Source organism: Vicugna pacos, chromosome 2 (assembly GCF_048564905.1).
Source record: "Vicugna pacos chromosome 2, VicPac4, whole genome shotgun sequence".
Lineage (NCBI taxonomy): Eukaryota > Metazoa > Chordata > Mammalia > Artiodactyla > Camelidae > Vicugna > Vicugna pacos.
The window spans coordinates 12,473,970-12,488,228 of NC_132988.1; the positions used below are offsets into that span (position 1 = coordinate 12,473,970).

The 14,259-nt window shown below is 36.4% G+C and overlaps 1 protein-coding gene across 5 annotated transcripts in view; it reads right to left on the reverse strand.

Moving 5' to 3' along the window:
* Positions 1-14,259, reverse strand: part of ARFIP1 (ARF interacting protein 1) — a 111,303-nt gene that overhangs the window by 21,239 nt on the left and 75,805 nt on the right. For all 5 annotated transcript variants that reach the window (XM_006213165.4, XM_006213166.4, XM_031692646.2 and 2 more), the window contains one exon: positions 7,641-7,815. In XM_006213165.4, coding sequence (XP_006213227.1) covers positions 7,641-7,815 — 175 coding nt within the window. The remainder of the gene's footprint in view (positions 1-7,640; positions 7,816-14,259) is intronic.

Consider the following 14,259-nt stretch of genomic DNA (forward strand, 5'->3'; position numbering starts at 1 on the left):
TTCTTTTGACAATGGGGAAAAAGAGATTTCAAGAGTGCACCTGCTCATACATATTAAGTAATGATTAACATACTCCTTAAAATTTGGCAACAAATATCCATTTTTTAAAATCAGAGGTTTACATTTTTCCTCTCAAAGAGAAGAATATCTTTGTCCTCCAAGCTTTTCCAAACATTTACAGCATATTTTTACAAAAATGTACTAAGCTTTGAGTATTTCCTATTATAGTACATATTTGTATAAAGCCACTAGGTCATCAGTGCTACATATATGGCTATCTTGTATTGCATGAGTATGTTACTTCTTTCTGGTTTTTTTATTCTCTGTGTATTTTCCTCTTTCTCTGCCTTGCTGCTTTAGTTCACTGGATTTGTCTATGAAATAAGTCTGCAATATATTAGAAAAGAAGTCCTAATACACAGGATATCATATAATTATATATGCAACATATGAGTGAAACATTTTTCCATGAACCTAATATCAAGAAAGACTATAATTTTTAAGAAAAATAATTTTTTAAAATTAAGTAACTATATTAATCAAATAAATGTCCATGGTAGATACCATGTCTGGCTCATCTTTTCCTGTACCCTGTGTCATCCTTTGAGTCACTGATGATAATAGAAAACATCATGCATTTAATGGTTACAGCTAATTAACTGACATTGCCTTAAAGTAAGAGTATATTTTATCTTTCTTAAAATAAGAATATAACAAAATTAATGGGTTCCTTAATTTTTATTTATATCCTAAACTGCTTGTTGAATCTTTTGATAAACTCAGGGTTTTTTCCCCATAATATATTAGTAGCCCTGAAAAGATATTTTACTTCCACTCCCATGTTAAATGATAGTTATTAAGGGAAATATTAATTTTAAATTACTTTTTTCACATTCTATGTGCTTCCAAAACATAACAAAAGTTTTTAAAAATGGTAAACCTGGGTTGCTCACATTGAGCTGCATATTTTACTCTAATTTTTTGCTGCTTCCTCCCACAAAAACAGTATACACTGCAGACAACAGAAGCATTTCAGAGAGTGTGTTTTGCCCTCACTAAATCAGAGTGAGGTAACCAGGAGTCACCCTTCTATCCCATTCTAGTTGACTCTCATTCACTTCCATCTCCTCCGTTCCCTGCTGTGTGCCTCTAATTCTGGGAAGAAAAGTAAACAGGCAATGGCTAAGTGACGACCGCACATTTATCACCACTGCTAGGCATCATGACAGCTGTAAAAGAAGGCACAGTACCTATTCTCACAAAGTCGACAAAGCACCAGAAGTTATCTATTTTATTACTCTTTACTAAAGTAGCCTATGTTTTGTTTTGCGCCTTGAAGGGAACAATAAAAGGTAAATAAACTGCCTTAAGCAAGAAAATAGCTCAAGTTACATTATTTAAAGGTCTAGAAAAGCAGAAATACTGATGAAAGGAGAAACATTAGAAGAGCCTAATTAACCGTGTCCTTACTGTTATGCAACTCAATGTTGTTTAGTAAACAAGGATGAGACTGTCAGAGGGTTGTTTAAGTTAAAGGCAAACACAGTGTATGGGGTGGAGTGGGGAGGTTTGGGGGGTGAACAGAGTAAGACTGCAAGCGGTAGAAGAATTCACATTTTCCATTAAGGGTACATGACAAATATGGGTATGTGCACACATCTCTCAGCATTAATGCATGCACATACACACCCAAGTCTGCACACATACTTTACACACCTATTCCCTTTGTGCTGCCGGAGAGAAGGCAGGCTACACTAAGTACATATAAACACCTCAATTTTCTAAAATACAGCAAAGAATCCACTTCCCAATCCCTCTCAAAATTTTTTTCTTTAAATTCTAAAAATAAAAAAAATATTGTCATAATGTTTGGACAACAGAATGTATCACTATAGTCACAGGATGGTCTTCAGTCCTTTACTCAATGACTACTTGCTTTTACTTTTGCACTATTCTAGCTGTTTGGTTTTCTGGCCTGTCATTTTAGAAAAGAAGTGTTGCTATGGGAGGACACTCCAAAAGCCAGGATATGAGAACCAAAAGAAAGCCTCCCCAACTCCTCTACACCTAGCAAAAACAACAAACAAACAAACAACAACAAAAACAACTGCAAAAACAGCTCTAGAAAAAAGCAGTAATCTTCAGGACATCATCAAATTACAAAACAGCACACTCACTTATCTGATGTTTCAGATAATTTAGGTTTCAAAAATTCAATAAATGACATTTAAGAAATAGAAAGAGTATATTTTGTTAAGCTTCAAGTGCTAAGTAGATTACCTGATAACTGTGTATAAAAGAATAGTAAGGGACAAATTCAGCTGTGGTTTAACAAAAGAAGAAAACCACCAGATCTGAGGCATTTTAAACTGTCAAGAAAGCAAACAAGGATGACAGGCAATTCCTAGGCCTGAAGGCTTGCTTTTTCCTTCCTTCGTTAGAGCTGTTAAAAATAAAAGAAAAGGGTAAAAGTTGCTCAACAATAATAACAAAAAACAAAAGTTTTCTCATGGGTCCAAGTCTTCACCCAAACTATAGTTGTTTATTGCTTAAAATAACAGAGACCAACATTATCTCTTTATAGTTTTAAGGAATTAAATAAAAAGATGAAAAGATCAGAGTTTCTTTATAAACTTTTAGACAAAGCTGATTAACGATTACTGAGCTGAAACTGAAACTCAGCTTGATGACAATTGTGGAAAACCCAAAACAAAGAGTATCTCTAGGCTCTCTAAGAACATAAAATCCAGGAGAATAAAGGCAATTTTATTATTTTATTTTATAGTAAGAAAGGTCAAAAAGAAGAGAAGATGTGACAATAGCAACATTATTCCCGAAGTAATGACTTCTAAAGCTCTACCTAAGGAACCCTGATCCTGTACATTCAAACTGCAAACCCACATCATAAACTTCCTACCAACTGTTTCCATGTGAATATTGCCTCATCATTTCAAACTAAATACTGGGTTAAATAAAACAAATTTCCAACCTTCATCCCTCATAACCTTCAAGCCAAACCAGCTTCCTATGTTGATTTTTCAATTGCTGTCATGCAGCCTTGAAACCACTGTTCTTTCCTTTCAGTGCTAATGCACTGATCCTAGCCCAGACTCTACTGCTCAAAGAGTGTTTTTAAGACATAATTTTCTATTGCTCCCAACTTTTAAAATTCTTCAATGCCAACAAGATAAAACTGAATGTGAGAGCCATCTGACTGACATTTACAACGTACAGAGATGAGCTGGCTCTTCATAAGCGTGCTCTCTTCTTCCTTCACTGCCAGTGTGCCCTCTTTTTGTGGCCACAATTCAATCTTTATGTGATCAAGGGTCAATACCAACCAGCTTCCAACTACCTTTCTGATTCCCTCTTCCTCTAAGGCATTGAAGGTCATGTCCCACCGTGGCAGTCTACTTCTCCATCATACATGTATTATCCCTCTATTCTTATAAGCGGCCATTCTCCTGATGGCGCAGATTCTCCTTCCAATTTAGACCCATCTTGATCTCTCAGGGTTAGGCTGAAGCCCTCTTCCTTTCGCAGATCTTGAAGATTTCCCCGAATGGCCAAGCCCACACTACTTCTGAACTTGTCGCCTGTAATCTGGAACTCTGCACATTCGTCTTCGGATTACTTGTTAACAAATGAACAGGCGAGTTGTACACGTTTTCTCCCCAACAGAATTACAATAAAAACACGATGACCTCCATAATCACTTAAAGCAGCTACCATTTATTAAGTTCTTACGCTGTTGTCAAGGTGCTTATTGGGAGCTTTACATATTATCACCACCACTCAAATCAACCTTGTAAAGTAGACATTACTATCTCCTTTGTTATCTGTAAGGAATCTGAGGCTCAAAGGGGTAAGCAAGTTTTCTCAAATTGGAGAAATTTTAAGAATTGGAATTTGTGCTGTCCAATATGATAGCCATTAGCCACATGTGGCTACTTAAATTTTAATTAAAATAACTTTAAATTTATTTAAATTTTAAGATAAAATAAAGGTTCACTGCACTAGCAACTTTTCAGGTGACCAAAGCCATGCTCGGCTAGTGGCTGCCAGCAGGGAAGTGTGGCTACAGAGTAGCCCCATTACTGCAGACAGCTCTCCTGGACAGGGCGACTTTAGCCGTCCAGCACGTGCTAATGCCTCAGTACTACCACCGATGTACCTGAAACAGCAGAGGCTTAATATATGTCTGCGTAATAGCTATTTGCTTATTGCTATGACCAGAGGATACTACAGATATTAAAATAATATAATTTACTTCTCAACCTATGAAAATAAGTAATACAATGTTAGACAAGGGATCACTAGAAGGAACATAAAAAGTTATCCTGAACAATGACAAAGGAGTAAGAAATGATTGTGAATTCTAAGCCTGAAATATTATGGCCAAAAAAAATATTTCCACTGTCAAATGATCAACGTATGTCTTCAGCAACTAGGTTAAGTTATTTTAGGTAGGAGAACTGGCCAGGTAGACTGCTGAATGTACCTCAGACAATTCATCATCCTTACCACCGAGACAGTAATGATTCTGTAAAGCCAAATTATATGATTTAACATATCAAACAAATACAGTTCATGTCTTCTGTTCCATCTTTCTAATGTTGATTTCTGTCTGTACCAGCAAAACAGACACAAAGCAATCAGGACACTGGTTAGGTTGCAAGCCACCAGGAGAAGGTGTGAAGATGATGACTTCTAGAAAATACCACCATTTGGGGTTTTTGTAACTCCGTAAGACCATGAACTTTGTCTTCCTTCTCCTTCACCCCTTCACTCAGCAAGTGCCTGGCTCACAGTAGGAACCCCACAAAGATTTGTGAACAGGACATAGAACAGAAGACACTATTTTATTCATGTGCTCACCACAAGATATGATTTATCCTCAATTTTCGAAGGAAAATACAGAAGTCTGGGGACTCTGCATCTTGTCCAAGGCCAAAAAGCTAGCAGGCGGTAGAAGTGGGTGTGGAACCTAGGTTTTCAAATTCTTAATTCAGGATATTTTTGCAAAAGACATAGTCCAACTTGCCTATCTATCTGACTACACTGCTTAACTCTAGAGCACAGCAGAGGACAACAAAGGTCAAGCTGGCCAAGTTAGGGTAGAGAAGAGAGGATACAATTCCTCTTCTACCTGTCACCTCTGTTCCTCCTTCCTGTCCACACTGGAACTACAGCTGACTTCCAGATACAACACGGGGCTACTTCAGGCAGTAATGACCCTAGATTTAGACAGGCCCTATATCAGTTTTTGCAGTCCAATTCCCAGAGCTCAAATACTGATTTTGATGTTCCCAGGACCTAGGAGAACTTCTCCTGGGCACAGGAAAAGGAAGAGCCTAGCAATGTCACACACCTCTTCCCAGTGAGTGAAGAGCATTTCTACACAGAACAGATCAGGGAGACAGAGTTCCACCAGGTGAGAAGTGAAGAACAAGTATGATTACAGAAGAGGATGTAAAACTAATTCACTCATCTGTAAAGTGTGGACAATGAAAGAATGTAAGCCTCAAGAGGGTGGGGATTTTGTCTTTTTTGTTCACTGATGCATCTCTAGCATATAAAGAATTCAATAATTTTTACTGAAAGAATTAAAGTATAAAGGTTGTTATGAGGATTAAGTCAGAGAATATATGTAAAATGCCTAGTAACTGACAAATAGGTGCCTTCCCTGACTCACGCTGACATCTGGACATCTACTGCCAAGTTTCAAAAACAGTTACAGTAAGAGAAGTAGCAGTCACATGGCCATTATTTATCCTTGTGTAATTTGCTTAATTCAACTTACTCTGGCAAGAACCATATAAGCATAGCTGGTTCAGAGATATTAGTTCTTTCAAAATAACTCTCTCCTTTTTATAAAGGCAACATAACCTTTCACAGAAAATGTCTAAAATATAGAAAAATACATAGAAAACAAAAATTACCCATAATCTCGCTATCCAGAAAATAGCAAACAAAAAATACCGTTAGATCCCAATACAACACAATTACCATTTTATACATTTCCTAAAATCATTTTCTCTATTAACAGAGGTCCTGCACCCACAAATTAGGTGAATTCCTTTCTTTCCCTCCAAATTAGCTTTAGGTAGAGCCCGCCAAATGCCAGCATACCTCACTTAGCACTATACAGGGCTGACTCTAGAGCAGTATGCACAACATGCTTTTATACTTAAAATGTGTCTATAGCTAAGTACTGATATATTCCTATCCTTCAAAATATTAAACACAATGATTGAAATGAATGCCATCTCATGCTCAGCTAATGAATGCTAAAAGGTTCAATATGTCTTATGTGAATAATGCTGGGCAACCTGTCTGGTGACTCTGCTGAGATTCCCTTTACTGCCACTATAATGGTTTCAGTGTAATGGAAAATGAGTACTTTCCACCCCTTGTAGCTAAAAAAAAAAAAGTGAGTGATAGTGCTGGTCTCAAGGAAGTGCACCACTCTGCAGCTTTTATGTAGCCAGAAGAGTTTCTAAGGAAATGTTAAGGAAAACAAGAAGGTACCAACAGCCAGTCAGAACTGAAGAATAATATTAGAGAGCACCTGGAAGAAAGCAGAGCTGAAGGTCTGCCATGACTTCAGAGGAGGTGAAGAGCACAGGAAGGGGACCATCCATGTGGAATGATGAGACGCCACCTGCACAGGACAGAGCTACCCCTCCCCTGCCCCAAGTTCACGACTGCCTCTCTCATTTCCAGAAGTGCAATCCCCTCCCCAAACTGAGGATGCATGTAATATAAGGAATGCTAAACATGGGAACCGTCCTTTACTTAAACCAAAGCTCATGAACCTGTTATTATATGACTCCACCTCCAAGAGACGCCATTTCCACTCTCACTGATCTAGCCCTTGGATATGTTCATGTTACATGAAGATAATGCAGAAAATTGGTTTCTTGGCTTATTTCTTCTAGGTTATGCTAACTGCAGCCCTAAACTGAACCTTTTAGTCATTCCTCATTTATTCGTTACTGAGAAGAATGCTGGTCCTGAAATCTGTACCTACCATTAATTAAAAGGTTTCAAGATATTTAGAACAGAATCTATCATTATATAACTGTTTTTCCCCTTGTCATTATATAACTTTTTAAAGCACTTGATCCGACACATCACCAATCCGAAATCAACAGCTCAACATCAAGTATTTTTTTTTTACCAATTGTTACATACATGAAAGATTGGAACAGTAGAGTTGATGATGACTTTCATGACAGAAAGGTAAATATATTTTGTGTATTTCAAAAAAATCCAAACACTGATTAGAAATGGAATTTCATTTTGTAACCAATGTTGACCCCAGAACAACATGGATTTGAACTGTGTGGGTCCACATATATGTGGAGTTTTTTCAACAGTAAATACCACAGTACTACATGATCTGCGGTTGGCTGAATCCCAGACAGGAATCCTGGATTCGGAGGACGGACTGTAAGTTACACGCGGATTTTCGACTACGTGGAGGGTCAGTGCCCCTAACCTCTGAGTTGTTCAAGGGTCAACTCTATAACGAAAAACAGTTAACAGTAACAAAAAAGCTTTCTATTTACCTCTCTTTAGAGTGATTTTATTTTAAAGTCCACAGAAAGATCTCAAAAGGTGAAGAGTAAATTTACCTTATTTTCTTCTAGAAATTTCAACTTGACAGAAACATCATTGCGCATTTTATCGTATTTTTCCTTATGTGCTTGGAACAGATGCTGTGATTGCTCTATCTTTGGCAGAGTGTTTGCATCACGTGGTCCAAGATTCAGCTCTTCCAAATCGGTGCGATATGCATCATATTCAATTCTGGAAAGAAGAGAACAAGTGAAGCAAACTACAAAACCGGTGTGAGACAAGTCCAGGAGGTGAGGGGAATGACATAACAGTCCCATATTATACACTACTATATGATAATTCTCATACATATTTTATACCTTATGCTTTTAAAACCATGTATTTAATACAAAGAGTATTAATATAGCATGGGGGCGGGCAGGGGGAAGCTGCTTCTTAATCTTATTAATAGTTCCTCTCCAAATACAGTATAAATTGACAAGAAAAATTTCTAAAATTTAAAAACCAGTTAAAAAAAAAGATGTTAAACCTAATGCAAGATCAAGGGTAGTGATTAATTCCCCATGAGAATCGGTTAATACTGATAAGGCAAAGCAGGTGAGGACAGCAGACTTTAGAAGAACATACTTTAACTGTTAAAAGGGAGTTAACTGAGGGCCAGTGCTCCCTAAAGTCCAGTCTAGGCCATCAATGCAAACTAGAAAATGTAAGCCACATGTGCAACTTAAATTTTCTAGCAGTCACATTAAAATAATAAAAACTAATTTCACCTGTTTAAACAGCATATTTTATGGGACTCACTGTATCCAAAATATTATCACCGCAACATGTAATCAATGTAAAAACTGTTAATGAATCGTTTTACTTTTGCCGGGGCTGGAGTGGAGAGGTACTGAGTCTTTGAAATCCAATGTGAACTTTATGCTTCCATCACACCTCAATTCAGGCTGACCCCACTTCAAGTGCGCAACAGACACACGTGCCTAGTGGCTACTGTATGGGACTGTACACCTCCAGATGGATTTCCGTAACATTAGTATTTAGAATATGACAATGGCATCTATTATACAGCACTTGTCACCTTGTGTTCCCTGAGATGCCGCTTCCTAACATTCTCCCACCACTAACTGAAAGTTACCCCAGCACCATCATCCGTGGTCCCACAGCACCTCATAAAACCTCTGTCACAGCACTTGTGTAAGTATAATGCTACTTATTAGTGACTTATCCAGCAGTGTCAACTATTCAAGTACTCAGCTAAGAGGCAAAGTGACCTCTAATTTAGTCAAAATCAGCATCACAAAGTTTATGCTCTAAAACTAAAGCTCTTTATTGAAATATCTGTAGTACAATTCATATCTCCTATTTTGGGAATTAATAAGTGGCATAAATATTGTATATATGACCTGATAAAGAATACATCAGTCCCTCACACCGAGCCTAGTCTAGTCTTATCTGGTACTGAATTTAATAAACTTGACCTTTCAGGGCCAAAAGTATATCATTCATTCATTCACTGATACAATGATTCATTCAGCAAATATTAAGTGAGCACTTTCTGTGTTTCAGGCACTGTGCTAGAAACTAAAGCTTTATCTGCTCATCTTCACAGCTCATCTTTGAGAAGCTTACTGTCTAGAGGGTGAGACTGTAGGCAACCATAACAAAGGGGATAATGGACACTGCCACAGGGAGGGCAGATAAGGAACAGCGGGAATCAAGAGGAAGAATGACTAAATCAGGTGTCTGAAAAGGCATCCCAGAATAGAACTGAAAACAATTAAAATTTAAAGGATGATAAGAGATTATGAGGTGGATCAGGGCAGGGAAATTGGTAGACCATTCCAGGCAGAGATAGATTTGTAAGATACCATGACACATTTGGGAAGTAATTCAGTAATTTAAAACTTGAAGTTGGAACAAGACAAGGAATTAAAATCAGACAGGAAGGCAGGACTGAGATTAAGCAGGGCTTGACAGGCCATGCTAAAAGGGATCAGATTTAATCCAGTAGGACACTTGAGGGAAAGCTGTCGGAGAACTCTGATGTAGAAAGTGACACGTTCTATTTGCTCAGGATAGAAAGATCACTCCAGGGGTAACATAAAGCATGGAAGACAGACTGGAGTAGATTATGAAATTAGAAGCAAGGAAACCAATTAGAAGACTATGAGCAAAAGAGAAATGAGTCACTGAATCAGGACAATGACAGTAGAGCTAAGGAGGAGGAGATGATTACTAAAGATTTCGGAGGCAAGACTGACATAGTAATAACTAGTTAACTTCCACTGGCATGACCACTCTGCCCTTCACTGGCTTGAATGTCTTGAACGAGTTATTTTCCCTCTTTCTGCTTTAGTTTTTCACCTATAAATAGGAATGATAATCTCCACACACACAAAAATATATAAAGTACATAGGATACCTGCTAATAACTAATATCTTTGGGGTGCTTATTATTTTGGCCAAATTAGAAGAGGGATGGCCAGAAGCAAACATACTAAAAGCAATAAGAAATGAAAAAAAATTAGAGCAAAAATGAATAGTAATGTGTAGTCATTTAACGTGAAGACGAATATCCTTCAATAGCCTCAGGGCATACTTTTAAATAACAGTGATTAAACACAGTCAAAGTTATAATACTGTTCTTATATCCCTTAATTTTTACATCTACTTTGTAGATGGTGTTAAAGTAAAACTTCCCATAAGAGCTTATCTAATAGGGCTCATTACCACCGGAAAGAGAAGTATATTAAGTTTTCAAAATACAACCCTTCATTTCAGGGTTGTCAGTCTGAACTGAGTCCATATCAATAAAGTTAGCGATAGTTGGTTACTTTACGGCTTATATAAAACCTCGAGAGAACAGGTGTCCACATCTGAAAAGTTTTAACCACAACCGACTCCCTTGCTGGTGCCGCTCTGGAGAAGTGCCGAATGGGCTGTTTTAAGATTTTCTATACACGAAGCACCAGAGGGCAAGGAATACTTGTACAATGCATAATAGGGAGCGTTAAAAGGCCACCCGGACACTTGCCTAAATCGCCACTTTCTGTGCTGATCAAATAGCCAACCCTTGCCCTAAAAGTCAATAAATTCTGGTTTTGACAGAAAAAAAAATCAGCTACTGAGAAACCTTAATCTGGGATTTTTTGAATGTTATCCCTCAGTGGGCAATGTTTTACAGTTACAACTAGTCCATGCCTCAGCTACTTCATAAACAGCACAGAAAATTCAATCACCAAGCTAAGCTCAATAAAATCATAACTGTAATTTCAATAAAACAGAATAAATTATGGGGTGGGGTTGGTTATTATTGTTGGATTCTAAAGTACACACAGTTGTCTAAAAGTTTCCTGACAACCAGCTACCGAGTACATATAGACTGGTTTATAATTTTGTTCAAAAGTTTCAAACAGATCAATTATATTGGATAAATTGAGATTTTGTATCACATTGTACATTGAGTGATTCCTCACTATAATATGGGAAAATTATTTCTTATAATTAGATGTGAAAATCTGAGATTAGTCTAGTTCAAGCTTGGGGCCTAACAATCAAAAGCAGAACATAGGGGGCCCATGGGTTTTCATTTTGGCTTTAAAACTGGTTCCTAGTGAGCAAACCATTTAACCTCTAGAGGCTTACTTTTCTCCTTTGCAGATTAAATATACAATGTTTTGTGTATGAACAGTCACATCTAATATATTTGCCCTTCTTTAACATGGGTTAATATTTTTAAAAGCGTGTTAGAAATGAAGGCTGAAGAGAAAGACATTATATGCTTCAAATGAAATACATTTTATATTTTAAAATATACTAAGCTGAAATATATTTTAGTTGCTAAAATAAGTGGACAAAGTAGAGAGACAAAAACTACATTCACAGTTCTTAACTGGGAAGTGGTAGGAGATACTTTTGGAACAAAAGAAGTTTCATCTCCAAAGACACAAATATTAAAATAATCTTAAAGACTAGAAAATACAAATGTTTAAAATGATTAGAGAGATCAAAGAAAGTATTCATCATGAACAAATTAGGATATTATGAATAAGGAATAAACAAATTTGGAAAAGAACCAAATAAAATTTATAGAAATGAAAAATATACATAATAAATCCTTTGAAAAATATAGGCAATGCCCATGGAAGGATTTAAATAAAGACTGGAGAACCAATTACTGGGAATGTTACTGAATTCCTACTGAAGTGTATCTTATTGAGAGATTGCTTCAGAGTTATTGAAGGAAACGATATTGATAGATTTCTTCTGTTTCTTTTTTTCCAACTACTGATTTTAATATTATGTTAGTAAACACTTCCAACAATAAAGAAAAGTTAAAAACCGAGTCCAAAACCTAAATAAGGTACAAGCTCCATATCTCCTACCAGACAACCACAGCTATTTGTCTTGACCTTCCTTTCCAAGTCACCAAGAATCTCATATGTTAATGATACTAAACAGAAAATTACGAACACAGCATAGGATAGAAACATCTCTTGTGCAGAAATCAAAAGTTAGCTTTCCATAAAAAAGCAATCCCTTAAAATTGCATTAAAAATAAATAAAATACCTAGGAACAAACCTAACCAAGGAGATCGAAGACCTATCTGCTGAGAAGTATAAAACACTGATAAAGGAAGCTGAAGGTGATTCAAAGAAATTGAAAGATATCTCATGCTCTTGGACTAGAAGAATTACTGTTGTTAAAATTGCAATATTACCCAAAGCAATTTGCAGATTTAATGTGATCCCTATCAAATTACCCATGACATTTTCCACAGAACTAGAAGACGAAATCCTAAAATTTATATTGAATCACAAAAGACCCAGAATTGCCAAAACAATCCTGAGGGAAAAAAAAATACAAAGGTGGAGAGACAGCCCTCCCAGACTTTAGACAATACTACAAAGCTACAGTAACCAAAACAGCATGGGGTTGGCACAAAAACAAGACATATGGATCAATGGAACAGAACAGAGAGCCCAGAAATAAACCCACACACCTATGGTCAATTAATCTTCAACAAAGGAGGCATGAATATACAATGGACAAAGACAGCTTCTTTAGCAAGTGATGTCAGGAAAACTGGACAGCTGCACGTAAGTAAGAGCTGTGGCTCTTACATTACAGCACTCCCTCACACCACACACAAAAATAAACTCAAAATGGTTTAAAGGTTTAAATATAAGACATGACATGATAAAACTCCTGGAAGAGAAAACAGGCAAAATATTCTACTAAATCGTAGCAGTATTTTCTTAGCTTAGTCTCTTAATGCAAAAGAAATAAAAGTAAAAATAAACAAATGGGACCTAACTAAATTTATAAGCTTTTGCACAGCAAAGAAAACCATGAACAAAACAAAAAGACAACACACAATGGGAGGAAATATTTGCAAATGATGTAACCGACTAGGGATTAATTTCCAAAATATACAAACAGCTCATACAACTCAATATCAAACAAAACAAAACAAAAACAAAAAAACAATCCAATCAAAAATGGGCAAAAGATCTAAACATACATTTCTCCAAAGAAGACATGGAGATGGCCAACAGATACATGAAAAGATACTTAACATTGATAATTATTAGAGAAATGCAAATCAAAACTACAATGAGGTGTTATCTCACACTTGTCAGAATGGCCATCATCAAAAAGTCTACAAATAATAAATGCTGGAGAGGGTGTGGAGAAAAGGGAATCCTGCTACTCTGTTGGTGGGAATGTAAACTGGTGCAGTCACTATGGAGAACAGTATGGAAGTTCCTTAAAAAAACTAAAAATAGAGTTACCAAGACCCAGCAATCTAATTTCTGGGCATGTATCTGGAAAACCTGAAAACTTTAATTGGAAAAGATACATGCACCTCAATGTTCACAGCAGCACTATTTATAATAGCCAAGTCATGAAAGCAACCTAAGTGTCCACCAACAGATGAACGGATAAAGAACATGTGGTGTGTATATGTAGACATATACATAATGGAATATTACTCAGCCACAAAAAAGAATGAGATATTGCTATCTGCAGTAACATGGATGGACTTAGAGATTATTACACAAGTGAAGTTAAGTCAAATAGAGAACGACAAATATTACATGATATCATTTATGTGTGGAATCTAAAAAATAATACAAATAAACTTACCTACAAAAAAGAAACAGAGTCACAGACATAGAAAACAAGCTTACAGTTACCAAATGGGGATGTGGGGGGAGGGATAAATTAGGGGTATAACATTAACAAGTACACACCAATATATATTAAATAGATAAACAACAAAGATTTATTGTTACAGCACAGGGAATTATATTCACTATCTTGTAATAACCTATAATGGAAAAGAATCTGAAAAGGAATATATATGTATAAGTGAATCACTTTGCTGTATACCTGAAACTAGCACAATACTGTAAATCAACTATGGTTCAATAGAAAGAAAAAACATTTTCAGGGGATTAGAGAGGGTGTGTGCAAAAAGACAAACTACAGAGAGAACACAGTAATAACTTTCTTAACCTTGAATTGGAACTGTGTGTTTATAAGGTACAGAAATGTTTTGAACAACTACCACCAAAAAATTTTAAGACAATTAAAAACAAAAGTTAACTTTCCAAGTGGTTTGAACTTTTACTTGTAAAAGTACAGGATAAGGATACGTATAGAAA